Source organism: Barbus barbus, assembly GCF_936440315.1.
Source record: "Barbus barbus genome assembly, chromosome: 30".
NCBI lineage: Eukaryota > Metazoa > Chordata > Actinopteri > Cypriniformes > Cyprinidae > Barbus > Barbus barbus.
The window spans coordinates 18,016,667-18,044,652 of NC_136758.1; the positions used below are offsets into that span (position 1 = coordinate 18,016,667).

The 27,986-nt window shown below is 38.5% G+C and overlaps 1 protein-coding gene across 4 annotated transcripts in view; it reads right to left on the reverse strand.

Moving 5' to 3' along the window:
• The window catches only part of ehbp1 (EH domain binding protein 1), a 134,600-nt gene that overhangs the window by 56,382 nt on the left and 50,232 nt on the right, over window positions 1–27,986 (reverse strand). For all 4 annotated transcript variants that reach the window (XM_079386533.1, XM_079386532.1, XM_079386531.1 and 1 more), the window contains exons 10-12: window positions 27,221–27,467; window positions 8,676–8,854; window positions 5,849–5,897 (exon numbers count right to left, since the gene is read on the reverse strand). In XM_079386533.1, coding sequence (XP_079242659.1) covers window positions 5,849–5,897; window positions 8,676–8,854; window positions 27,221–27,467 — 475 coding nt within the window. The remainder of the gene's footprint in view (window positions 1–5,848; window positions 5,898–8,675; window positions 8,855–27,220; window positions 27,468–27,986) is intronic.

Consider the following 27,986-nt stretch of genomic DNA (forward strand, 5'->3'; position numbering starts at 1 on the left):
CAGAGTACATAAAACAGAACTGGGGGCTGTTTCATAAAACAAGTTTACCAAATAAGCCAGGTTTATTTCAGTTAGTCTGATTTACTGTCATGTGATTTGGTTATAAATAAGTCAGACTAACTGAAATAAGTCATATTATTTGGTTTATTTGGTAAACTTGTTTTATGAAACAGCCCCCTGGCATACAAAAAAGAAGAATTGATTGAAGGAAAAAAAAATACTGATTTAATTTCAGTTGTGTCAATCCTTCACAGAACCATTAGCACTATTGCTGAAGGGTAAATAGCTGAATATAGGGTGCAAAATTTACTTTTAGTTTATTATTTAATTTTTAAATAAATTTAAAAGTTTATTATTATTTAAACTAAACGAAACAAAACAAAACTAAAATTAATCTGTCAACCAAATGCATCAAAATTAATCAAAACTAAAATAAGTCTGGGTCAGACAATTGTTCAATAAAAACAAATAAATAAATAATAAATGATAAATAAATGAATAAACAATAGAATATGTGACAGAACATTACAGATAGAAAATAGATGAGATAAACTGATATCTTTAAAATAAAATTGGCCAAATCATCAAATTAAATAGATTATAATTCTATCAAATTAAAAGTAAATAAATACAAAAATCTGGGTTAGTCTATAGGGCTTTATAAATAAATTAAAGTAAATTAACACAAAAAAAAGAGACAAAGTCCTTTGTAGATTTATCAAAACCAATTTCTACTCGTATTTGGAGTATAATAGGTGTTAATTAAGGTGGAAAGGGTGGGTTTTGTAGGGTGTCGGAAGAAAGGTAAGGGTGACATAAATGGTTGGGATGGGTAGTGTATTCGTTGAAAGCTAAAGCTGCGTTCACACTAGCAGCGACTATGTTGCTGCATGTCGCCAGGGGCTGGCGATGAGGCTGCTAGTGGGCGTTCTCTAGTTGCCTTGACAGTGAATCAGGTTGTACAAACAAAAATACAAACATTTTGGAGGCAAAAGACTAAATATAATATGAATATAAATTAAATCCGTACATACAAACAAAAATGAATGAGAAACAGAGCCTACTTTTTTTCCATTGAGTATGTTTATCTACAGCTGAGAGGAGAACGATCACGTGAGCTCAAACTTATTCTTTCCTATTGGCTGTCGCTCCCGAAAGACGCTCTTCATTTGCATAAAGTTGAAGGATTCTGAACTTTGCCGCGTTGCTGGACACGTCCCAACGGTCGCTATCACTCGTGATGCCAGAAATCGCCAGCTCTCCATTGAAATGAATGGGAACGTGTCGCTTTGTCGCTGCGTGTCACTTGTAGTGTGAACGGGGCTTAAGGAGGAAATGGTAGCGTAAAGGTGAAAGGGACAAACAGGGTGGAAGGTGAAGGCTGAAAGGGTGTAGAGTGGGATGCAAGGCCAAGCTAGAGGATGAAGGGAAAAGGGGAATGCCAGGGTAAAGGGTGAAAGGGAAGAAGAGGGTTTGTAGGGTGATGGGAGGGAGAGGCAGTTAGGGTGTAGGGTGCATGCAGGAATTAGATTTGGGATAAGACAAGCTGGGATCAGTAGGATGCGGCAGGCGGTGACAGCTAATGTCAAGGATGGTTCGCCATGATAAGAGAGCACGATACCAAGAAACACTAAACTAATCCTGCCTCAGTCTTATCGCATACATCTCCCACTCGCCCTCCTTCCATCTCTCTCCCTTTCTCTCTCTCTCTCTTTCTCCCCCTTTCCATCACTCTCTCTCTTGGCAGTGAGTATAATTGCACTGATTTGTCCGGTTGAGGAGAACAGGCAGATAATCAAACAGCCAAACTCAATCCCTGATCAGGAGATAGAGGGAGAGAGACAGAAACGGAAGGAAGAAGTGAAAGTAAACTGGCTGACATTATCACCGTAATCCACCGAACGAATGAAAGAAAAGTTACTTTCTCTTTCTCTTAAGAATTTGAGAATACAACAGTATAAAAAAGCCTACAAATTAGCCTTCTGTCTAGCCCCCGATTCAGTTTATCAGAGCCGCTATCAGAGCCGAGCTGCCGGCTGAGAGAATTTCACCCTGTTGACGAGTGTTGACTATTGTCTCAACCTCTGACGCTTACCCATCTACTGACTTTATCAGGTTTGTCCCCTTTATTGGCGTGAGAGAGAGAGAGAAAGCAAGAGAAAGGGAGGGGAGGGATAATCAAAGGTAAGCTGATTCTCAATTTACAATTAATCACATCTTTCTTTCTCTCGTGCCTTCTCTTTTTCCTGTTTGCTGGAGGCTAACAATAGCGATGGTGATGCAGACCTTTGCAGGGCGAGGGAAATGTAAGGTACAGACAGCTGAATAGAAAAAAGGGGAATGAATAAGGGTGGGAAAACAAAAGTCTGCAGGTATGTGTTGTTTGGGTATTAAATCTAAAGAAAGAGTGTATAATTGGTGGAATGAACGACACAAAAGTGTCTGATGGAGTTTCTTAAACTACCTTCACACTGCAGCCGAATGTGGCACAAATCTAAAGTTTCTTTCACATGCAAAAAAAAAAAACAGGACGCCCAAAACGCAACAGCACTATTTGTTGGCGCGCTGCCCATGAGACCACAACAACAACTAAAAAAAGGTAGTTTATTCCTGTGATGACAAAGCTGATTTTTCAGCAGCCATTACTCCAGTGTCACATGATCCTTCAGAAATATTTCTCCGAAAACAGATTTGGTGCTGCAGAAACATTTCTTCTTACTATTACTGTTGAAAACGGTTTTCAAAATATTTTTTGTGAAATGTGTGATACATTTTTTCTAGGATATTTTGATGAATGTCGAAAGAATAGTTCAAAAGAATAGCATTTATTTGAAACAGAGACATTATAAACATCTTTACTGTCAACTTTGACCAATTTAATGCATCTTTACTGAACAAAAGAAAAAAAACATACCTACCCCAAACTTTTGATTGTTAGTGTATAAAACACATATAATAATAATAAAGTATAAGAAAAAGTAGAATGAATAAAAATTATTAAAATATATACAATATATATCACTAAAGTTATTATATTATAATTATTATTTTATATGAAATTACATATATTATAAAGAGTACATGTATCAATGTCTAATACAGAATTAAGGGAAAGGGAAGAAAAAGGAAACAAGAAAGGTGTCTCCCAGTCTCATTGCTCTAGTCTTCAAAACAACAAATCATGCTTGATTAAAATAAATACATGTAAACAGCAGCTTGTGTGACCAAACAACACGTTCAGATGATATAAGCCCAAAAACATGCTTCTGATGTACTGCGTTAATAACTACAAAAGCCATTTATTCAACCAACAGAAGTGTTCTGTTTGCTCTGTGTGTGTATAAATGATGCAGCAGCACTAACAACCTGTGTGAACTGTGCAATTGTGTGTTTAAGACTTTCCCTTCCTGCTCCGGTCGGTCAGCTCCTCCCCCACGCTAAATGGACAATGAAAAGCGTTTTGTTTTGTGAATGACATCGCTGAATGATTGACAGGTATCCATCGCTGTCAGTCACAAACACAGCCAGAGGGGCTTTTCCCTCCTGTCCGCACATTTATCGAGGAACACATACACGCACGCGCACACGTGTGCGCACAGATCAGATATCATGGGAAATTACTGTTAGTCTCTCTCTAGACACACACAGAGAAAATAATTCTTTTCACTGCCTGTATGACCAAACCGTCCTCTCCTCTCCCCTCTGCTATTGATTGCTCTTATCTGTCATTTTTCAATGGAGATTATTGCAATCACGGCTGGGCCAGAGAGGGTCGCGCTGATTCTATTACATGGAAATGAATGCAGTTTAAATAAATGTGTGTGTTTGGGGCTGTATAGAGAGTGCTCTTAACCTCCTCAGCTTAGGATAGTCATTCATCGTTGAAAGAGAGCGAGAGGACGCATTCTTCGCTGGGTCGGAGAGAGAAAAACTGCGTATATGATAGTCCCAGAACGAGAGAGAGCAGGAAATGAACTCAGGAAGTGACTGCAGGTATTGAGTGTAGGGATAAAGTGATGACAGATGAAAGGAATGGAGGGAAAGGAGAGAGCGAGGAGCACATTAAATACACCTAATAAAGTCTAAATGGAGTTAATCTGAGGTCTGAAATAAGAGTTAATCTGCAGAGCTCCAGAATACAGTGATCGTTCAATGGAGCGGAATTACAGCGGAATTAAGTTTTATACATCCACAAATCCAAATAGATTCCAAACAAATCCAGGAAGCAACTCTTCAGCAAATATACATTTGCTTCGTATCATGCGCTGCTGTGCATTGTGTGTGTGTTTTGAGAGAGAGGAAGAGAGATGCTTGGAGTAATCCTTGTTGGCACAGCCACCTGGCGGTTAATTTAAACAGGCATTTGAGAACTGACAGCTCATTCGTTGTGCACATCCCAATGAAATGTCCTGAATGGATGGAACAATGTATAATGTAAAACAATAACGAGAGAAAGTGAAAAAAAGAGAGGAACGTGAGGGGTGCAAAGCAACAGATTATATATTTTTTTTAAAGGTTCCATCCAGCTTGTGAAGATCAGCTGAATTTTAATACATTTATTAATTACATATATATGTGAATATTATATATATACTGAATATATATATATATATATATATATATATATATATATATATATATATATATATATATATATATATATATATATATATATATATACACACATTTTAATATATATTTTTAAATCGTGTGATGGCAAAGCTGTATATTGTATGGCAAAGCTGAATTTTCAGCAGCTATTACTCCGGTTTTCAGCATCACATGATCCTTCAGAAATCATTCTAATATGCTGATTGGGTGTGGATCAACTGTGTTCATATAAAACTATTGCTTTATAAAAAATAAAATAAAAAAAAAGGAATAATAATAACAATATTTCAAAATTCTATATGGGCTTGGGTCAGGGTGTAGCGATTATACTCTAGAACTACTTAACTAAAAAAAAAAAACTATAGAAGTTAAAGGAGCACCGTTTTAGAGAGTATCACATACGTAAACAATGTATGATGTTCTGTGTCAACAGGACAGTACGCAGATACGTTGTTTACACTTTGATCTGAACGTAAATAACATATGTTACATACGTTGTTTACGTATGTGATACTCTCCAAAATGTTGCTATAGGGTGATGCAGAGGAGATAAATTGTTGAATAAAGCTTTTTTTTTTTCTTTGCACACAAAAACTATTCTCATAGCTTCGTAAAATTATGGTTGAACCCCTGATGTCACGTGGATTATTTTAACGATCTCCTTGCTATGTTTCTGGACCTTGATTGTGTAAGGATCCTTGCTGTCTATGGAGGGTCAGAGAGCTCTCGGAATGTACCAAAAATATCTTAATTTGTGTTCCGAAAATAAACGGATGTCTTACGGTTTTGGAACAACATGAGGGTGAGTAATTAATGACAGAATTTTTATTTTTGTTTGAACTATCCCTTTAATTGGAGGTCTTCACATGCATGTTTACAAGTTTGTGTGTGTGGGTGTTTCTGTTTGGACCTCCTTGGTCCTGCATTTTCTTCTAAATGTGTGATTAACATCCCTTTATTTCTCTTTCTTCCCTCTCTCTGTAGAAAAGCCTGTAAAGTTTATTTATAGCATGTTTATGAATTATGATGCTATCTTACGACTCCCAGGTGACTTACTCCATCCACACAAACACACACACTCTTTCCATCAGTGTCGGCAGGGGAGCCGCATTCTGAAAGTGGCAATTAGAGAACGCTGGGTGGGAGTGAATCAGAGTTATAACAAAATAAATCACCTATGAGGAGGATTACTGATGCACAAACAAACGAAGAGTGGAAGAGAGTGTGTAGCATTTACCTTTTTGTTGTTTTCTTTAATATCTTGAGGATTGAGAGCCTTGTAGTCACTAGGAGGGAGGAAAGAACAGCGAGAGAGAGAGAGAGAGAGAGAGAGAGAGATCTTTAAATATGCGTCTCATGTAATGGCCGTAACATGCAATTTCACAGCTCTGCAATCAACACAACTAATAGAGTGTGTGTGAGTGCAAGCAAAATTAGACACACACACACCCTTTTACTCAACCACTTAACACATTAAACATTTCATCTCTCATTCTCCATCACCCTACCCACTGTGTGCCTGGGGTCTTTCTTCTTCAGCAGGGGAAACAGTAGCGGGCTACTCTAAAAATGGACAATATCCTTCATTTTGCTTATATCATAAGCCTCAGCATTCACTACATGTCTTTCAAACTTTGATGTGGGCTGTGTACTGTCCCCTGAGGCACAATGTGTTTTAAAAGCCTTCTAAAGACTTTCTCCACATGAAACAGCATTTATAAACACACTTAACTTCTGTAACAAGCCATATTTTTTGTAAAACCCCATATTAAGCTGGTACTACAGTACATTTTATTCAATAGACTTTGAAAAGTGAAAAGTATAATACAATAATATGAATTAATATTTCTGCCTGCATTCTTGGTTGCAACAGAAAAATAACGGAATAATGGTCACTTATCAATCATGCAAAACAAGACAATTCATGAAGCAAACAGCAGGTTGTCTCTTATCTTGTGTCAAAATGTTGTCTTAATACATGTTAAATCAAAGCAAATATTTTGTAAAAATATCAAAGATAATAAATCAGTCAATATATCTTCCTTAAATAGATGGCGGCCAGATTCCTGGTACTTCAGCGTATGCTAAACCCAGAGGGTGGTTGGCCGTGGCGCTGTCAGCACTGTGATGAATGTAAGTGTAGTAATTAAGGAGGATTTGAGTCATTCCTGATGAGACCAGACACAGAAATGTTCAGAAATAAGACAGAGGGATTAAAAACTCTCCATCAGAAACCATATTAGACCCCCCACACAAAGTGAGATTCTCACAGAGGGGGAAAGAGAGAGGTGAATTAAGTGAGTTGTGTATACATAGAGGTTAGGGCTGTCGCTATTAATTATATAGACGTTAATGAGTCATCTGATGATTATTTTGATCAAAGACAACAGCTGAAAATGGCCTAATAAAATGAACAATCAATAATAACTGCGAATCTCCAGTGTCATAAGGCTAATTCAAAAATTATTAACTGACTTGTAATGTTTTTTTTTTTTTGGTCACTGCGATTGAAAGATGCACGAGCACAAGTGAATTTTCCACATGGCAGGTAAAATTAGTTTTATATCAAAGGAAATTTACCCAAGATTAAAAAATATATTATTCATTTGATTGGCAGTGTATAAAATCATTAGGGATGCACCGATACCGATACTGGTATCTGCACTTCTGTTGTGTGATCTTTATTGATGTTCGCTCACTTGGCACACGCATCATTTGGCTTAAAACTAAATCGTAAATATAAGACAATTTATAGGGGTATTCACTATAAACCATCATTTATTTTCAACCTTAAGTATGCACGACATTCTGCCGAAAGTGAAACTAACAGCCTATGCGCTATGTTCTGTATTTGTCCCTTTCATTCTGCACCAGTACAAATACGTGCGCACGTTGCACGTGTTTTGCTTGCTTCATGATTGATTATGCATTATATGAGTGGCTTTGGAATATAAATTGCAGCACGTTTCAGATGAAAAAAAGCAACTTTTATTTCTGAAAATATCACAGTTAGGAGATTTATAAGGAGTGGTTCCCTGCATTATAACAGCAAAACGTAATTACAGTACTGAGCCGCTGCAATGGAGCAGCTCTAATGTTATTAAATTAAAGATGATGTACCATAGAGCAAAAAAATGAACAGTGAAAGTAACAAAAACTTGTAAAATACATTTTAATGGGCATAATGAAGTGTGAAAATAACCGAAGATATTATATAGTCAAATCAAAATAAAGTAAACTGTGACATATTATAACCAAAAATTCTTCATACAGTGGACTACCAGTAAAATTGATACAAATTTGGGACAAAAAATTATTCAGACCGAGTCTGGGAAAAAAAATTAATTTCAGGTTTGCATGAACCTGGTTTACAGCATGCCCAGGAGACTACAGGCTGTCATTAAGGCTAAGGGTGGCCTGACAGAGTATTGATAGTTGTGTAAATATTGTCATACTAACAGCTGTCTGAATCATTTTTGGTTGATTGTAATCCATTATGTACCTTTCTATCAAAGTTATCTGACATTATCAAGCTGAATTTGTTCAGACACAGTTTTACTCTGAGTTCTTTTCATATTTTATTACCATTTTCTAAACTATAGCGAATAAACCGTGATAATGTGAGAAATTTTAAATGTGTTTGAATAAATTTTGGTTTGACTATATTTATTTGATAAATGAAGTTAACCAATTAACATTATACATACTCTTTTGGTTTCTGTACCCAATATTTAAAAAATGTACAAATGCAATGAAAATATCAGTATCTGTACTCGGTATCGGCAAGTACCAAAAATAAAAGTATCGGTATCGGGCGAGTACTGGAAAAAGTGGTATCGGTGCATCCCTAAAAATCATTTAAGTGAAATGATTTCACCATGTGAAACATAAAAGGCGACATGACAATTTTCATTTTTGGGTGAGCTATCGCTTTAACGTGGGGTAAGTTGTGTAGCACCCCACGATCTAAACATGGGTACTGCTGACTGAACCACCTCCAGAAGCCCTTCCTGTGTGTCGAGGCTTGTGTATAAGTGTGTTTTTCATGAATGTGCATGGCTTACATTAAGTCTGGTCTGAAGTGGTGTAACAGGGCACAGAATGCCAATCCATTCCTCCAGGAAGTGGTGAAGTTGGTGATTTTGACACCTCTGTAGTTTTTTGTGACCTCACGGCACCAGGCCAACAGGGACTGACTTGCATTCGGCCTTCCACCAAGAACAGGACTAGGAATTGGACTTGGCTATAGAGAAGGAGAAAGAGAGGGAAGGGTGCAGAAAAGAGAGATGAAAGTGCTACTGACATTCAAATTATTTACAAAATTAATGACATTTCAGCTTTGACTTGGAAATGAACAGACATCTGGATCAACACATCACACAGTCTATTTATTTGATCAAAATACTAATAGAAATGTATTCAAATAATTAAATATAACCTTATTAATATTCACAAGCAGGCAAAAAAAACAAAAAACATTTGCTAGCCAAAATGGTTAAAGAAAGAAAGAAAGAAAGAAAAAAAGAAACTTATTTTCATTTTCATTACACACAATAGGAATGTGTAGCATAATGCATGCAGAAAAGGGAAACAAATTAGAGAAACACAACTCATAATTATAAAAGGAAACGTGAACTGTATACCAAATTACACACAACTCATTTAACCCATTTTTAAAATGCACACTAATTTTCTCTATCCCACACACACATACAACCCTCTTATTGTCCCTCTTTTCTTCAAAAGTCCTTATATTCCAATCAAGAACATCAATTCCAATCCATCTCTCTCCAATTAGCTTTGTAAACTCATCTTTGTTAAAAGTCGCCTCTGTTGAAACCCTCTTTCTAATTTGAACACACACACATACACACAGAAAAATACACACAAAAGACTTACATGCTTGTTCTAATGAGAGCTTTGGTCTGTAAGGAGTGTATGACCATGGATAATGTAAACACATGATTAATAAAGACCAGCCTTTGAAGCTGTATCAGTCTGGATTAAGAGTCCAACTAAACAGAGGAACGAGAATTCTAATCCCGCAAATCCAGGAAAACAAAGCAGCAGAACCCCTTCGCACCGGGAGTCTGGCCACTTTCGGACATAATCCCGTTAAAAACGGAGCCGCCGCGTTACGGATATGGTATCGCTTAGAATTCATATTCTGTGGTGCATGCGCTCACATTTTTCCTCTCACAATAACTTTTTAATAACGATAATCAAATAGCCTGAGACAAAACTTGCAGCTATCTGATGAATGCAGCCCTGACAGATTCCACATCTAAATACAAATCTAACATGTTATAAAAGAGTGCTCATCCTGCAGAAATACATTATCATAGGACAGGTATCTGTATGGATCTGTGTGTGCAAAGGAAGAGAGACGCTGCCTTTCCCCTGATAAGAGTGCTATAAATCAGCTGGCCAACATTTCAAGCACGTACGGCAGATTAACAACGCCCCCGTTTGGACAGAATCTGCTACTGCAGGAGGATTCAAGGACACACAGACCTAAAAAAAATAGCTTGTGAGGGGCCCAGAGCAGACTTATGCAAATCACAGACCAAAACTCAAAAGCTAGAAAAAGAACAATGAAATTATAAAGGGAAGCGTGACATCCTAAAGGTGTGGTTTGAGTAGATTGGCTAGACGCCAAATCTGTAACTTCCTTTAAATTCTTCGAATGCTTGCCTCTTAGATTATCATAATTAAATGCTCAGATCCAAACGAATGCCAATGAGGGCAAGTGTGTTATTTGTGCGTTTATACGTCTGTCTGCACAATTTGAAAGGTTAAGGTTGTCTTGAAAGAGCAGGAGGGAAAAGTCAAGTGAGGGGCCCTTGGGGCTCCGAGAGCCTTTCTGCTCTAGACAAACACATGCACACACACAAACAGACTAGTAACAATGCTCAAGATGCTGCCACAACAGTAAACACCCAACAATGAAGGACAATAGCTGTATAATGTTATGAAATGTATTTTTACAGTCATGTACATTCACATTTAATGTAGAACATCTCATTTTGTTTCATTCTTCTTTTGTTCCTTTTCTGTTAAGTGACCTCAGACTAGAATTCAAGTGTCTTGCTTTAATAATTTAATTATAAAAAATCCTGTTCCCCTTACTAAAGGGTCTCATATTCAATCAGAGATCAACAACAGTGATTCAACCCAGAGCAGAAACTAAGTGTGATGAACTGAACAGACTACACAAGTATTCCCTGCATACGCTCACATGCTACATGGGGGTGGGGAAGAACACATTAAGCTCCACACGAATACAAACCCGCAACCACTTTTCCATGTCACTTTTCCGGCATGCACGATAAGAGAGCTGTAAGTTCCTGAGGCAGTCTTTGCTCCTTTTTAAGAGATGTTTGAAGTAGCTGTCTAATTTCAGCTCAATAATTACCTGGGATTACCGGCCAGGTGCTATTAAAGCAATTAGAAGACAACAGCCGTTTAGGAGCACTCGGCTCTTTAGGCTAACAGTACCCTCTGGCACCTTTGTGGCGGGAGGAAAACAGTAACACTGACACACCAAGACACGTTTTAACTCCCAGGAACCATGGCCGTTATTTAATTCATCCTCCACCTCTGTGAGGTGGGTTGATTCTAATGTCTCTACCTGTTTTACTGTCAATGACGGAAATGACCCATTAAAAAACACTGATGTCTCACTGTTCAATTTGCTAAGCTGCTACATGTGCTGAAGTATTCACTGAAAACTTCTAAACTGTTCCCCTGTAAATGACTCAAATGCTCCCCTGTAAACTGTGATGTTCAAATATATAACTGAACTGTACTATTGTAAACCGTTTCAAAAACTGCTGAATTGTTTAAATGTGAAATGCTGAACTATTTGACTAAACTATACTGTTTGTATATTAACTACTGAATTAAACTAAATTGATGTTTAAACAAACTGCTGAACTGTAAACAGTTTCGAAAACTGCTTGATTTTTTTAACTGTTCTGATGTAAATCACTTTTCAAATATGAACTACTGAATTGTTTAAATAAACAATGTTAAGTGCTTAATACTTTTCAATGTAAACTGTTAAACGGTTCAAATGTAAACTCTACTGTTTAAATAGAAACTGCTAAACTGTTTCACTGTAAAATACAGGGTTCAGGTGTAATCTGAACACTTCTGCTGTCAATCACTGAACTTTTCCACAAGAAAACATCAGAACGTCTCTCTAATTACAAACTGATCAAGATAAAATGAAAATCATTCCATTGGGTTTTTAAAAAACATCCAATGCCACAAGTAATAAATATAATAGTGAAACATTGTATCTTGTGCATTCACAAAAAAACGATTTCGGTAAGATGATTCATTGTACTTCAACGGAAGTACTTCATTGTTCAAACTGAACAAAAAACAGTTTTCTGGAAATCGTGAAACTACAAGCTCACGGCACTGAGTGCATGTTCTTACTAAACTGCATGTATCTACTGAAACGACACTAACGGGAATTTCTGGTGTCACATAGAGCGCGTGTACTTATCAAACGCTGCGCGGGGGGGTTGGGCGGTATAGGAGGAGAAAAATAAACGATTGGCAGCGGCGTGTTTCTGTGCTGGAGGACAGGATTACAGTGCCGTTTCTTCCCACAAACAGAACATATTAAAATGAAGCTGCATTCATCACTATCCAACACACACACACACAAAATGGAAGGAAAAAACAAAACTGCAAAAAAAAAAATCATTCAGCATAATTCAACATCTGCCAAAAATAAGACGGAGACAGAAAAGATATTCATTATTCATGATGGCAGGAAATGTACACACACACCTGACACATGGTGGAGGACAGGGGCGAGGAGGGAGGAGAAGGTAAAAAGAGATGAGGAGGGGGAAAACGTAATCTGTGTTGAATGAGACGGGGAAAGATGAAGGGTGAGAGAGAAGATGGGGAGAAAAAGTTTGGCAGAGGAACTAGGAGAGGTCATGTGATCAGAATGGCAGTCTTATTGCTCAAAGTTGATGATCTGAGAGTGTGATCCAGCAACATTCCATTAATATGCTCTTAAAAATGATATTTTCATGCTGTCACACTAAACATTTTAACCTAGTGACCAAAACATATTCTGTGAAATTAAACAGAAATGCAAGGAAAAAAAAGTGCATTAAACTGATGCAATCTCACACACAAACAAAAAGGTATGGTGTATGTGTGTGTGTACACACACTTTTTATGGTGTATGTGTGTGTGTACACACATTCACAAGGTCAGCACTCTCATAACTCTCTTAAACACAGCATATTAACAATAAGTTCAATTATTTACTGTCTTGTACTAATGTGTTTGTTTCCTGTATTAGCTTTTCAGTTATTCAGTTGAAGCTTAAATCTAATGACTACATTGTCCCTAAATGAGCGTCTCTGTCTCTTGTCTTTGTCTTTCCGTCTCTTTACTTTTTGTTTCGGATTATCTTGGACATTCATTTGTGAATGATTCATTGAACAACTTTGAACCAAATCAAAAGCTCAATTATAAAAACGAGAACTCGTATGGGACATGATGCCACAGAAACGCAAAGTAATATCAAATTACAATTATAATTATACAGTGTCATTTTAAAACTGCAAACACTGAAGCCCACATGGAAATTCAATCAAAGCAGCGGCCTCTCCAATATGCAATGTTTTGAAGTGGAAGAGATTGTGCTAGCTGACAAAGATCAATAAAAGGAAGGATTCAGGAAATCGTCAACAATACAATCTTCCAGATCAGAAATGTATGAATTTAGCAAAAAAAAAAAAGATTGTAACTTTAAAAGTATTAATATCTTTTGCTTCCTTAAAGACAAAGAAAGATGTTTTCACCTCAAACGACCACACTTTCATATTAATTTCATCATTTCACATTGCAAACCTACCAAGTTTTCTTACAGAAACAAGCGAAGTTCATTTGCCTAAGCTTGAGGCTGAGGGGGAGTATTTTGGGCCTTGTACAAAAACGCGAAATATGCGAGCATGACTAAATCGCATTTCCGGGGCCTGTTTCCCATGCTAAGCTACACGGCTTTAAAAATTAAACACAACAGCACTCGCTAAAACATAAGGAAATTTGGGAGGATACGAGCGAGAGCAAATCTCCCGCACGCGCTCGTGTGCTATACATGTGTAATGTGGTGTAATCTAACGTTAGAGGCGGTGAAAACACTGCCGAAGAGGCATAGCCCAAAACTCTGAACTGTGTAAATGAGCTTTATCTAGTGAGGCCTGCACACGCGCGCACACAAAAACACAGTATTGAAAAGCAAAAAAGGCGACTGGCACGCTGTTAGCTCTCTGATGGAGGGAGGCAGGCATTCACAAAACATACCAAACTCAAAATCGCTGTAACGCTAAACATAACCAACATGCGAACATTTCTGGCAAAGCACACCCTTCAAATTACCGCCAGGCTAAACAAACCCTAAAAAACATGTGATTTATTGAGGCGAATGTAGACATGAGAAATAAAGGCAAACAAACGTGATTTCAAAGTGTTAAAGCTGCGTTGTTAGTTAAAGCAGGAATGAGAGGGTGTGTAGAGCAGGAAAAACTAAATCTATACAGCGTTAATCTGCTTTAGACAACACTCCTCTACAAACAAATTACAGGAGGCGAAGTTCAGCGATCTGCTCTGATAAAGCTGTCATTTATCAATGAATCCGCAATGCACACGGAAACTCATTAAGAGCAGAGCGACAGTAATACTGCGAGAAGAAGGAGGGAGAGAGGGAAACATCAGGTGTGCTCTGCCGTCAGATCGTTGTCCGCGGCGGTACGGTCTCGTTGGCAGATGAGAGCCCTGATAAGCGAAAGCAATTAAAAAGAATATAATTACAAAGTCACCCCTATCTGAACGAGGCCTTGATCAAAACACGCCCACGTCAATACGTCGGCCGGAGTGTGAAGCGGGATCGATGGAGTCGGGAAGGAAGGCTTTTACCGTGGCATGTTTCACACCATCAAACGGCATCACGCATGAGAGATGAGACGAGACGCACACTTAAGATAATGAAAGACACAAAAACGCAACCAGCAACAGAACCATATAAACTCTGACAAATGCCATGTTTTCTTCACAACCACACGTACGCCAGGGGGATTTTGAACCCACAAAAAAGAAAAATCGATTAAAATAATAGTAATTAATGCCTTCACTTTTTTATAGGCTTGTTTCTGAGGAAAGAAAAATGGGTGTTTAATGTAGCCAAGACAGTTCACTAAAAAAACTCATGATTTACTCAAGCTTTTGTTGTTTCACACCTGTATAACTTTCTCTTTTTTCCTGTAGAAGACTAAAGAAATTGTGATATCAGTTCTGTGATATCAGAACCATACATTCGTTAACAATCACAACCACTCAAACATTTGGAGTCTGTAATAAAAAATTTTTTTTTTAACATTTTTTAAAAGAACTGTCTTAAGGCTGCATTTATTTGATAAAAAATACTATTTGATACAAAAAAAACTATTTTCTATTTTAATACATTTTAAAATATAGTTAATTAATGTGAAGACAAAGTCTTCAGTGTCTCATGATCCTTCAGAAATCATTGTAATATGCTGATTTTGTGCTCAAGAAACATTTCTTATTATTGTCAAAAACAGTTGTGCTGCTTAATATTGTTGTGGAAACAGTGATACATTTCCTTTGATGAATAGAAAGTTCAAAAGAACAATTTATTTAAAATACAAACATTACTTTTGATCCATTTAATGGATCACTGCTGAATAAAAAACACTGTTACTTCTGATCCATTTAATGCATCACTGCTGAATAAAAAACACACATATAAATACACATACATACAGTGGTGTGAAAAAGTGTTGGCCCCCTTCCTGATTTTTTTTATTTTATTGCATGTTTGTCACACTTTAATGTTTCAGATCATCAAACAAATTTAAATATTAATCAAAGATAACACAAGTAAACACAACATGCAGTTTTTGAATGAAGTTTTTTATTATGAAGGGAAAACAAAATCCAAACCCACATGGCCCTGTGTGAAAAAGTGCTTGCCCCCTAAACCTAATAACTGGTTGGGCCACCCTTAGCAGCAACAACTGCAATCAAGTGTTTGCGATAACTTGCAATGAGTCTGTTACAGCACTGTGGAGGAATTTTGGCCCACTCATCTCGGCAGAATTGTTGTAATTCAGCCACATTGGACGGTTTTCGAGCATGAACCGCCTTTTTAAGGTCATGCCACAGCTACCCCTTTTCCACCAAGGCAGTTCCAGTGCTGGTTCGGAGCCAGAGCCTAGTTTCAAACCGGTTCTTTGTTTTTTGACATCCAAAGCACCAGCTCCGAACCAGGAAAAGCGGTTCGTAAGTAGCACCAAAACATTGCTGGGCTAGAAGAAAGAACCGCTTGCGTCAGGGGCTGGGGGCGGGGTTACCGTGACCAACAAGACAAACAAAAACTTGGACCGCCATTTTTGAAATAGCAGCTAAACGCTAACACGTTTGATTCGCCGTGTTTGGATGCCGATGTAGGTTCGCAAAGCCATAAACATCAATAGCAACGCAACGTCCGCCATTGCTGATAGTTTGTTTAGGCTTGTCCGGGATAGATCAGCGCTGCGCGGACCGGTCGGTGTGAGGCATATCGGGGTGCTGCGGGAGCGACTGGAAAGCAGACTGCTCTTTATGCTTTTGGATCGCTCTCGCGGTGCTTTAGTGTGTTGTGTGCCGATCGATCGGTCTGCGTGATGCTGATGCACCTCGAGCAAGCCTGTTGTGCTGCGCTAGTGAACCGAAACATGAAACGTATTCAGTGACGTAAGCCCTGGCTCTGTGTTGGCTCTCTAGCCTGCGGAAAAGCAACTGGTTCTTAAAGGGCTTGCCAGTCGAACCAACTAAGACCCGGCTATAGCACTGGCTCTGAACTAGCACCTGGAACTGCTTTGGTGGAAAAGGGGTAAGCATCTCAATAGGATTCAGGTCAGGACTTTGACTAGGCCACTCCAAAGTCTTCATTTTGTTTTTCTTTAGCCATTCAGAGGTGGATTTGCTGGTGTGTTTTGGATCATTGTCCTGCTGCAGAACCCAAATTCCCTTCAGCTTGAGGTCACGAACAGATGGCCGGACATTGTCCTTCAGGATATTTTGGTAGACAGCTGAATTCATGGTTCCATTTATCACAGCAAGTCTTCCAGGTCCTGAAGCAGCAAAACAGCCCCAAACCATCACACTACCACCACCATATTTTACTGTTGGTATGATGTTCTTTTTCTGAAATGCTGTGTTACTTTTACGCCAGATGTAATGGGACACACACCTTCCAAAAAGTTCAACTTTTGTCTCGTCAGTCCACAGAGTATTTTCCCAAAAGTCTTAGGGATCATCAAGATGTTTTCTGGCAAAACTGAGATGAGCCTTTATGTTCTTTTGCTCAGCAGCGGTTTTCGTCTTGGAACTCTGCCATGCAGGCCATTTTTGCCCAGTCTCTTTCTTATGGTGGAGTCATGAACACTGGCCTTAACTGTGGCAAGTGAGGCCTGCAGTTCTTTAGATGTTGTTGTGGGGTCTTTTGTGACCTCTGGATGAGTCGTCGCTGCGCTCTTGGGGTAATTTTGGTTGGCCGGCCACTTTGCCATTTGTGGATAATGGCTCTCACTGTGGTTCGCTGGAGTCCTAAAGCTTTAGAAATGGCTTTATAACCTTTTCCAGACTGATAGATCTCAATTACTTTCTCTCTCATTTGTTCCTGAATTTCTTTGGATCTCAACATGATGTGTAGCTTTTGAGGAGCTTTCAGGCTACTTCACTTTGTCAGGCAGGTCCTATTTAAGTGATTTCATAATTGTGAACAGGTGTGGCAGTAATCAGGCCTGGGTGTGGCTAGAGAAACTGAACTCAGGTGTGATAAACCACAGTTATGTTTTAACAGGGGGGCGGGGGGCAAACACTTTTTCACACAAGGCCATGTGGGTTTGGATTTAGTTTTCCCTTCATAAAAAAACCCTTCATTTAAAAACTGCATGTTGTGTTTACTTGTGTTATCTTTGATTAATATTTAAATTTGTTTGATGATCTGAAACATTAAAGTGTGACAACCATGAAAAAAAAAAAAAAAAAAATCAGGAAGGGGGCCAACACTTTTTCACACCACTGTACATACACGTGTGTGTGTGTGTGTGTGTGTGTGTGTGATGGTTTTAGAGGTTGAAAGGCAAAGGTTGAGAGGCAGCGGGGGCCAGTAATCAGGGGCCGTTATTGATCAGTGCTGGGTGGTATGCAGAGGACTGTGGGTAAAAGGTTCTCCCAGTTGAAATGGGTTTAAGGCCACACACCTTCAGGAGAGGAGAGACCAGGAGAAGATTAATCTAAAGTTACTCTTTCCATCTCCACCATGTCATTCAAACTGCCCTCGGCCTTAAAACCACTCACTCGCACACACACAGGCCTCATCAGCTCACACACACACACACATACCTGTTCCTCGTGTACACAAACGAACACACACAAACTCACTCCCATACACATACAATCATCAAACGCACACACACCTGCCTCGTTCACATCAAACATGCAGAATAAGGCGATTTGGCCAATCTGCGGCCGGCCAACTTCCCCACTCAAACAGGTATTCTTTCTAGAGATTACACTAAAGATTTGTTTTCATTTCTCCGCAGCCTTTTTTCTCGTACTCTCCCTCTCGTGCTCCCTCTCTCTTTCTCTGAAGCCAGAAGTGTAATCCCTGGCAGATAAAACTAAGGACTTACAACAGGAAGATTACCGAGAGCTTTGTAGCCTGTGTGTAGCAAGTCAACGTGGGTATTGGAGAGCTCTTCAAGTGCTTAACTCATGAACTGAGCTCGCACACATACACACATGCAGGAGAGGAGGATAATGATAGTGGTATTACAGTAACGGGCTCAAAACACTCACACACACCTGGCCCGACGGCTCGAGGACTCTCTAAGCAGTGAAATGCTAACTGCCGTGCTGTGAACTGCTACAGATCCGATGATGGGGACGCGGAGGCCGTTTAAGAGGTAAATGAGGTCCGTCCAAAACCTTCTGGATGGGGAGCAGGTTCTACGTTTGCCCAGAATCTGATCAGGATAGGTACACTGAGCCAAAACACACACCTGGGCAAAGTTTTCTTGAGGTAAAGCCAGTACACTGATGCTTGTGACATTCTTAGAGCACAAACGTCCTTCACAGATGCTTTAAGGAGGAGGATGAACTCTCTCTCTCTCCTTCTCTGCCCAAATAGCCCTCACTTTATTTATATTTTCATCAAATGGAGAGATTTCATAGACAAAAGCTCTAAGACTTTCTCTCTCTCTCTCGGTCCTGAGGCCTTAAGGTCTTAAAGCGTCTCAGATTCTCAGGTTCTGTCCTGCATCACTCAGCGGTAGAAGGCCGGCTGAGGGAGATTATTCTGGTAGAGTTTCACAGATTATGAGGGCACTATTGGGGTCTTACTGCCCCGCCAGTAGGGGTTTCGTGGCCTCTCGTCGGCTCTCTGAGGGGAAGGGCAGGCCATACGCAGGAGCGGAACCGGGCCTCAAGCAGGGATTAACTGTGTTCCCCCAGCCTTGGCCCAGGGTTCAGAGGGGTAACTGGACTAGGGTGAAATAGGGAGCAGGAAAAATGAGCTTGGTGGTGTTTTTTTGTAAGTTGAAGCCACCTTTTTGAAATGACTAAGAAAAGTGGTGTCATTTACAGTAAAGGCAGAGGAAAAAGTATTGTTACATCAAAATTATGAAAAAAAAAAAAAATCACAAAAAATGAATAAGCTGAAAAAAAGAAAGACATCTAATATTATAAATTATGCTTTTTATATAAAAATGTACACATTTGTGTATCTATATACTGTAAAAACATTTTTAGACTTATACGTAACAACTTTATATATTTATACGTAAAAATGTATACAGATAAATAATATTTTATTAAAAATATTAAAAACATGTATATGACGTGTATATACACAAACACACTGAACATATAAATGATTATGCTTTTTTATATAAGAAATTCATATCTGTATTTATATATTTATTTAGTACTGACCTGAATAAGATATTTCACATAAAAGATGTTTACATATAGTCCACAAGAGAATCCCCTTGATTCTTAATACTGTTCTCACCTGAATGATTCACAGCTGTGTTTTTTTTTTTTCAAATTCTTTGGTTTTCCAGCATTTTTGTGTATTTGAACCCTTTCCAACAACAACTGTATGATTTTGAGATTCATCTTTTCACACTGAGGACAACTGAGGGACTCATATGCAACTATTACAGAAGGTTCACAGATGCTCCAGAAGGAAAAACAATGCATTAAGAGCCGGGGGGGCAGGGGGTGAAAACATATGAATAGAATGGAGATGTGTACATTTTTCTTATTTTGCCTAAATATCATATTTTTTTCATTTACTACTGCCCTTCAGAGGCTAAAGAAGATATTTGCATGTTTCCCAGAAGACAAAATAAGTTAAATTTATGCTGATCTTCAAATTCAAAAAGTTTTCACTCCAGTTTTACTATTTAGGACAAACAAAGATCCCTCTTATTTTGGTAAAATAATTAAAATTTTGCAGGTTCTGAAAGGGGGATGTAAACTTTTGACAACAGTGTGTGTATATTTTATACACACATATATATATATATATATATATATATATATATATATATATATATATATATATATATATATATATATATATATATATATATACATATATATATACATATACATATACATATACATATATATATATATATATATAAATTCAACACAACAACTTTAAAAGTGCTCTTTAATTCCTTATTGTTAAATGTCTAATCCCTGTTTGAAACACTGAAACAAGGAATGCTACAGTACATTAGTGAAAAAGAACCAGAAGCACCGAAATAACCATGTGGAGTCAAAACCCACCAGTGTTCACACAAACTAATTAAAAACACAACTGCCATCCGCGAACTCAATTAAATAATGTTAATTTACTTTAATTTCAATTTATCTATGTTGCAGTCTGAATCAGACCGAGAGAGTGGAAAACAAAGAAGTGTAATGAAAGAGTGTAACCTGGCCCTGTCCCTCCCACTGTGGGCTCTCAGGTCATGAACACCATCATTTAATTTGGTCTTGTGATTAGTTCTACTAACTCAGAACCTTTTCATAAACTTCGAAAAACTGAGAAAATGGAAGGTTACTGCGCTAAATTATTTAGTCATGATTTCTTTAGGGGGAAAGAGAGAGATGAAGTATAACCGCAGAAAAAAGTGAACATGATCGCACAAAGTTACTCAAATCTTTCTCAAAAGTTTGTTGAGTTTCTAGCCTGGGTTGTGAGAGAACTAGCCCTAAAGACGGCACCGCCTCACCCCGGAGGGCTTTATGTAAATCTAAAGAGCTTTGCAGTGACTGCGTTTGCCGTTTCTTTATATTAAAATACAGACCATAATTTATGAAGCGTGAACTGATGAAAATCCTCAGATCAGTGCATCCCTGTGTGGAAGACTGCTGTTAAACGACAGAGAGGAGAGAAGGGTGAGCAGAGAGGTGTAAAATCGCTTCGCTGGAAAAGACGAACGACGACAGAGGAACGAGGGAGATAAAAAGAGGAGAAAAAGATGTACTAGTGAATCAGAACATCCCTTTCTACTTTCGCAGCCGAAGATATCCTATTCCACTCTTCCTTGATTTGTCCAGATTAATTCTTCACCCATTTCAAAAACAGCATCTTCAAATGCTAATATATCAAAGTTCTTGAGAGACAAGTACATTTGTCTAGATTTTTCCATCCCTGAAAATCGAATGTGAAAATTACTCAAACTTACTGATGCTTTTACATGTAAAGAGGCAGCTACGTGACAAAAGAAGCCTGAAGGTAAGCCTGAGGCAAAATCATGTCATGTTAAAAACATTGTTAAATACATAACATTATAATGTACTGTATGAAAAATGGATATTCATTTTTTGAATCACTAATTTTAAAGATTTATTCAATTATCTCTGTTTTTAATTTTACGTGACATTTCAGGGAAAAAAAAATGGCTGGTAAAACTTAATACTATAGCAGCCATTTTAAGCGTACTTCTCGATGACAAAGCTCAAAGATCAGGTCGTGTTAGCGAAATGACGATAAAACAAAGGGAGCGCCCTTTAGAAAATATTCAAAACTATTCCAAATTGTGTTTACAAGACCATGATGACATTACCATGTGCCCCACAGATTCGCTCAGTGAATGCGTGCCTTCAGGGCTGCTCTAATCCATGAACTACGGCAATTTCAACATTTCCATTTCTTTTGTGTTTTCAGAGATTATCACAGTGTCCTATTCATTTGTTTTTCCAACCTGCACCTTCTGCCTCACCTCAGGTCTGCAAGCGTGCAAGGGGGTTCTTCTAGCAACAACATAAACGCACATAGAAAAGTCATAAACAAAGCCTTTGGGCTTTCCTGTATCTTCACTCTGAATGTGTAGCCATAGTGCATGCGTCTCCAGCTAATCCCATTTGACTTTATTCATGCTAAGGTCATCTTATACACCACACTCAGAGGAAACAACCTCCGCATACAGCGAGAGAATGAAATCCTAATCCGTACGAAGTGCGTGTGGGATAGAGATCGAGGGAGCACACGATCAGAATAAATGGGGTTCTGCTGGAAATATGACATCTTTGATCAAGAACCGAATACTGTAGTCATTCTAACGGACCAATCACTCTGGGTTTAATCGGACTGATGTGAGTCCAGCGGTGTACTCATTGGGCAACTCAGAGCACAAATCCAACATATCCATGAGTTGAAGCTTGGACACCACTTGCTGTTTCTGAGGAAAATTTGCTTATTTACCTGATGTGTGTGTATGTGTGTGTGTGTGTCCTCACAGGCCACTGAATTTGAGTAATTAAATGTTTAAGTTGGGCAGGACTTCTCAGGCGCGGACACACACACAAGTGCTGCGCTGTGATAAAACCCTCGCAATAATTAAATATGGACTACATTATAACGCACACACTCGCAGGCGTAAATAAAAACACTCGGCCTGTAGGGATTTAATCTGGCCATGTATAAGCCCCTCTGCAGCGGCCCGACACCTCGCTTTCATTCACACTCGGTGGGCTTCCCTTCGCCCCCTGCACCCTACGCCCCACACCCTCAGCCAGTGAGGGACCGCAGAGCCAGTTAATTAGACTCACTAAAGCATTGAGTGAAGAGAATCATAATGCATATATAACAATTCTACAGAGCAGCTAATACATGCCTGTATTCAAATGTTCGGAGTGAAGCGTGCAGGAAGAGGACAGAAAGAAGATGAGAGGGATGGAATGAGTGGTCCTGGATATCAGAAAGAGAAGGTAAAGGGGAAAATGAGAAATGTGGCACCGTTGGAAAAAATGTGCAACTGAAATAAAGACCCTGTAAAGATGACAATTAAACTTGGCCTTCTGCTGTCGGAAATACCAGAATGGCACCCACAAATTATGATGCACTTTCCATTAAAAACATGTGATCTAGAAGTTTGATAGAAATCAAGTCCCAACACCCAGTGTTCTAAAGTTTGGAGTCAATAAGATTTATTTTTATTTTTAAATAAATTCATACTGTTATTCAGAAAGGACACATTAAATTGATCAAAATTAACAGTAAAGACACTTTTTTTTGCTGTATTTTTTAACTTCCTATTCATCAAAGATTCTCAGGCGTGGACACACACACACACACACAAGTGCTGCAAGTCACAGAAGTCAGTTAATTCTCAGCACATAGAGACTCTTTCACGTAGATATCATACTATAGAGACTGTGTCTGTTTTTTCTATCCAAGTTAGTGCTGGCTCCAGATAAAGTCCTAATTGTTGGTGATTTTAATATCCATGTTGATAATGAAACAGATTCGTTGGGAGCAGCATTTTTAGACATTCTAAACGCTATTGGTTTTAAACAACATGTGTCCTTTATGCTTAAGGAAGATTAAGGAAAAGAGCCCAACACCGTGGTATAATGAGCACACTCGGGCCCTAAAGAGAGCAGCCCGGAAAATGGAGCGCATTTGGAGGAAAACTAAATTAGAGGCATTTCATATTGCTTGGCGGGAAAATACTCTCTCCTACAGGAAAGTCTTAAAACTGCTAGATCTGCTTACTTTACATCTCTTTTAGAAGAAAACAAACACAACCCCAAGTATTTATTCAATACAGTGGCTAGATTAACAATAAATATAACATCAGCAGGTGCAGACATTACCCAGCAGCACAGTAGTAATGACTTTATGAACTACTTTACCTCCAAGATCGAAACTATTAAGAGATAAAATTGTAACTATGCAGCTGTCAGCAGTATCGCAGTCACAGTATCGAATCAGATAGTACCCTACAGATCCCTTGAGGAACAATTCCACTAATTCTCTTCTATTGGAAATGAAGAATTGTATAAACTTGTTAAATCATCTAAACCAACAACCTGTATGTTAGACCCTGTTCCATCTAAGCTACTAAAAGAGTTGCTTCCAGAAGTAATAGATCCTCTTCTGAATATTATTAACTCATCATTGTCATTAGGATGTCCCAAAAACCTTCAAACTGGCTGTTATTAAGCCTCTTATTAAAAAAACACAACTTGACCCCAAAGAATTAATTAATTACAGGCCGATCTCGAATCTCCCTTTTCTGTCAGAGATAATACAAAAGGTAGTATCATCACAACTATGTTCCTTCTTAGAGAAAAATGCTATATGTGAGGATTTCTAGTCAGGTTTTAGACCATATCATAGTACTGAGACTGCTCTCATTAGATCTGATCGTGGTTTTATCTCTCTATTAGTGCTACTGGATCTTCAAAACATACAAGCAAATATAAAGTAATAAAGGGGGGAAAAGACTATTACAAGTGATAAACAAAAAGCACTTTCAGTATCTGGGAGTGCTTTAAGTATCGAAAGTTTACAGATAATCATAGTTATGGTTTTTTCTTTTTTTCTCAGCATTATTACCATTTGATTTTACTGATGAGGTCATAGCCACTGGCAGCTTTAATAGACTGCACAGATCTATTTCCACATATCAGATATTTTGTCCTGTTCGGAAAACATAACTGACTGTTTACATACATTTCGTATCATAAAAGTAAATGCAAGCGCATTTAACCGCAGCCGCGAGCTTCAGGGCAACAAACACAAAGCGCACGCGAAAGTCTGTCAGTACGTGAGTTTCATGCATCTATTACGTACTGCATTCCAAACTGCAGAAATTAAAGCATATCTAAATTCAAATACTAAAATAACAGTGAGTGGAAGCACTAGCAATGTGCACGTGCAGTTTTAATACTCTTAATTTAAACTAATATCGCGTATGCGAATGACGTCATAGGCTATAGTCGATTATGGTCTATTACTACATCGATGCAGAATCGTCCACGTCCGCATCACAATGCATTGATGCAACGATTAATTTTGACACCCCTATATCATACCAATCACATGTGCAGTATGGAGTACCTCAAGGCTCAGTACTAGGCCCCTTACATTTCACGTTTTACATGTTACCCTCAGGAGATATCATTAGGAAACATGGTGTTAGCTTTCACTGTTATGCTGATGATACTCAGCTCTATATTTCTTCACGACCCGATGAAATTTGCAAAACTAACGGAATGTATAGTTGATATCAAAAACTGGATGACTAGCAATTTCTTAATTCTTTTTGCTAGCAATCTTTCCTTCGAAAAACATATTTCTAGCATTTGTAAAACTGCATTTTTCCATCTTAATAATATGTCTAAATTATGACCTATGCTCTCAATGTCAAATGCAGAAACATTAATTCATGCGTTCATGACCTCGAGGTTAGATTATTGTAATGCTTTATTGGGTGGTTGCTCTGCACGTTTAATAAACAAACTTCAGCTGGTTCAAAATGCAGAAGCTAGAGTTCTTACTAGAACCAGGAAGGATGACCACATTAGCCCGGTTCTGTCAACATTGCACTGGCTCCCTATTAAATATCGTATACATTTTAAGATCTTGCTAATTACCTATAAGGCCCTGAATAGTTTGGCACCTCAGTATTTCAGTGAGCTCTTTTCACACTATAGTCCTTCACATCCGCTGCGATCTCAAAACTCTGTCAGTTTAAATCTAGATTAAAGACCCCTCTCTTTAACCTGGCTTACACATAATACACCATCGCATTTCTATAATTCAAATCCGTTAATGGATTGTTAGGCTGCATTAATTAGGTTAACCGGAACCAGGAACACTTCCCAAAACACCCGATGTACTTGTTACATCGTTAGAAGAATGGCATCTACGCTAATATTTATGGATGTTTATGCATAATATTTATGATATTTATGCATCTATGCTAATATTTAATACAGATGGATCTGGGTGGCTATGGTGACCTCGGAATAAGACATTTTTTATTTGTCACATACACAATTATACAGGGTATAACCAGCAGTGATACCCTGTATAATTGTGTATGTGACAAATAAAAAAATTTTGAATCTTGATATTAGTCTGTTTTTTTCTTATTCCGAGGTCACCGTGGCCACCCAGATCCATCTGTATTCAGATCAGATGGTCACTGCAGCCACCCGGATCCAGTGCGAATCCAGATCAGATGGTGGATCAGCACCTAAAGATGACCTCTACAGCCCTGAATGCCAGCGGAGACCAGGACAACTAGTTGAGCCCCAGAGACTGATCCCCAGTGAAAACCCTGTCTTCTAGACGGCCATTGGGACAAGACCACAGGAACCAGATGAGTCCTTTGCACAATCTGACTCTGCTGCAGCCTAGATTTAAACTGCTGATTTTGTCTGGCCAGAGGAGAATGACATTATTTCGACACACTATTTCTCCGTCTAAATACTGTAAAGCCACCCAGCTTTATATTAAGCTGATGTAAAGCTGCTTTGACACAATTTGCATTGTTAAAAGCGCTATACAAATAATAGTGACTTGACTTGATCAAAGATTCCCTAGGCATCAAGGTTTCCACAAAAATATTAAGCAGCACAAATGTTTTCACACTGATAATAGTTTTTCAAACTACCATATACATATTTTTAACATTTCAGTTTTGAGTGTGATTATTGCATGTGAAAAAATAACCTGAAATAAATAACCTTTAAATTAAAGAAATAACCTTTAATACTATAGTTATGTACCAAATGAGAGGGTTCCCTGTAGAGTTTAAAGCATTAGATGGGAGAGATTTTCTTCCTTAAGAAAACCAAATTACATGTATCAGTATCGATATCGGCATCTGCAGATGTTATTATGAATAATGTGTTATCGGCATCAGAGAAATTTAGTATCAGTGTATCCCTAGTAACAAATATAAAGTTTACAAAAATACAGGCAAACCAAAGACTAGTATTCATCTACCAAAAAATATAAATTATGTAGCTGTGTGCATTGTGACAAGCTCAGTAAAAATTAAGATAGCTAATGAGGTGAAAAATACCAAAAGTCTACAGACAGACAGTAGTCTATAGTCTATTTTAAAAAGTCTAATTTAGGCTATTTTGCTTTTGATACTATTACAGCAATTATTGTCAGCACAACAACACACTAACATCATATTCTATTGGAAATAAGAGTCATAATGTGGTGAGGAAGATTTACCTTGGGAGAGGACGAGGCCAACTCTCTCCCTATGACAGCTGAGACAGCTGAGGGTGCCAGAGCAGGTGGAGTGAGTGTTCCTTCAGGAGCTGAGGTCTTCGGTATAGGGCTTCCAGGGGCCACAGCAGGGTTGGGTCCAGCACTGGGAGGCAGAGGGGCCCGGCGTTTGCTGCTCTTCTCTGAGATGCTGCCGTCTACATCGGATGTGACTGCACCAGAGGATCTGGGCTCATAGAAAGGGTTTGATCTAAGAGTTGGAGAACAAACCACCATATCAGCAAAATAACAATTTGGCGAATCACAGTAGAAATGGAACATTTGTGTTTTTGTTCACTCTACAGGTAATTGTCAATTTAGCATACTTAGCCAGGTTAAAATATTTAGATTTTCTACACCTTTCTACTTGTCTGTATAATGCGCTGACAAATGCATGTGTGTTGTTGTCTTCAGGTAAAGGAGGCATCAGCGAACAATATTAGCCAATAAAACGCTCTACTGACTATGAGAAGGACCAGGTGCTCCAGAGGTCACACCTCATGAACTTTAACCTGTGGCCTTGTGGGAGAGCTCATTGACAGGTGGACACAGACGTCCGCTGGCATCAATACACACTGCTGTGTAAAGACCCATCACTCATCACAGGCACACACATGTACATGAATACACACACAATGAGGAGACAGAGCTGAGAAAAGACTGAACAGGTATTCAGCTGAAAGACAAGGTTAAAGACACAAAGTATCCCAAGCTCCCAAGCTTACAGACA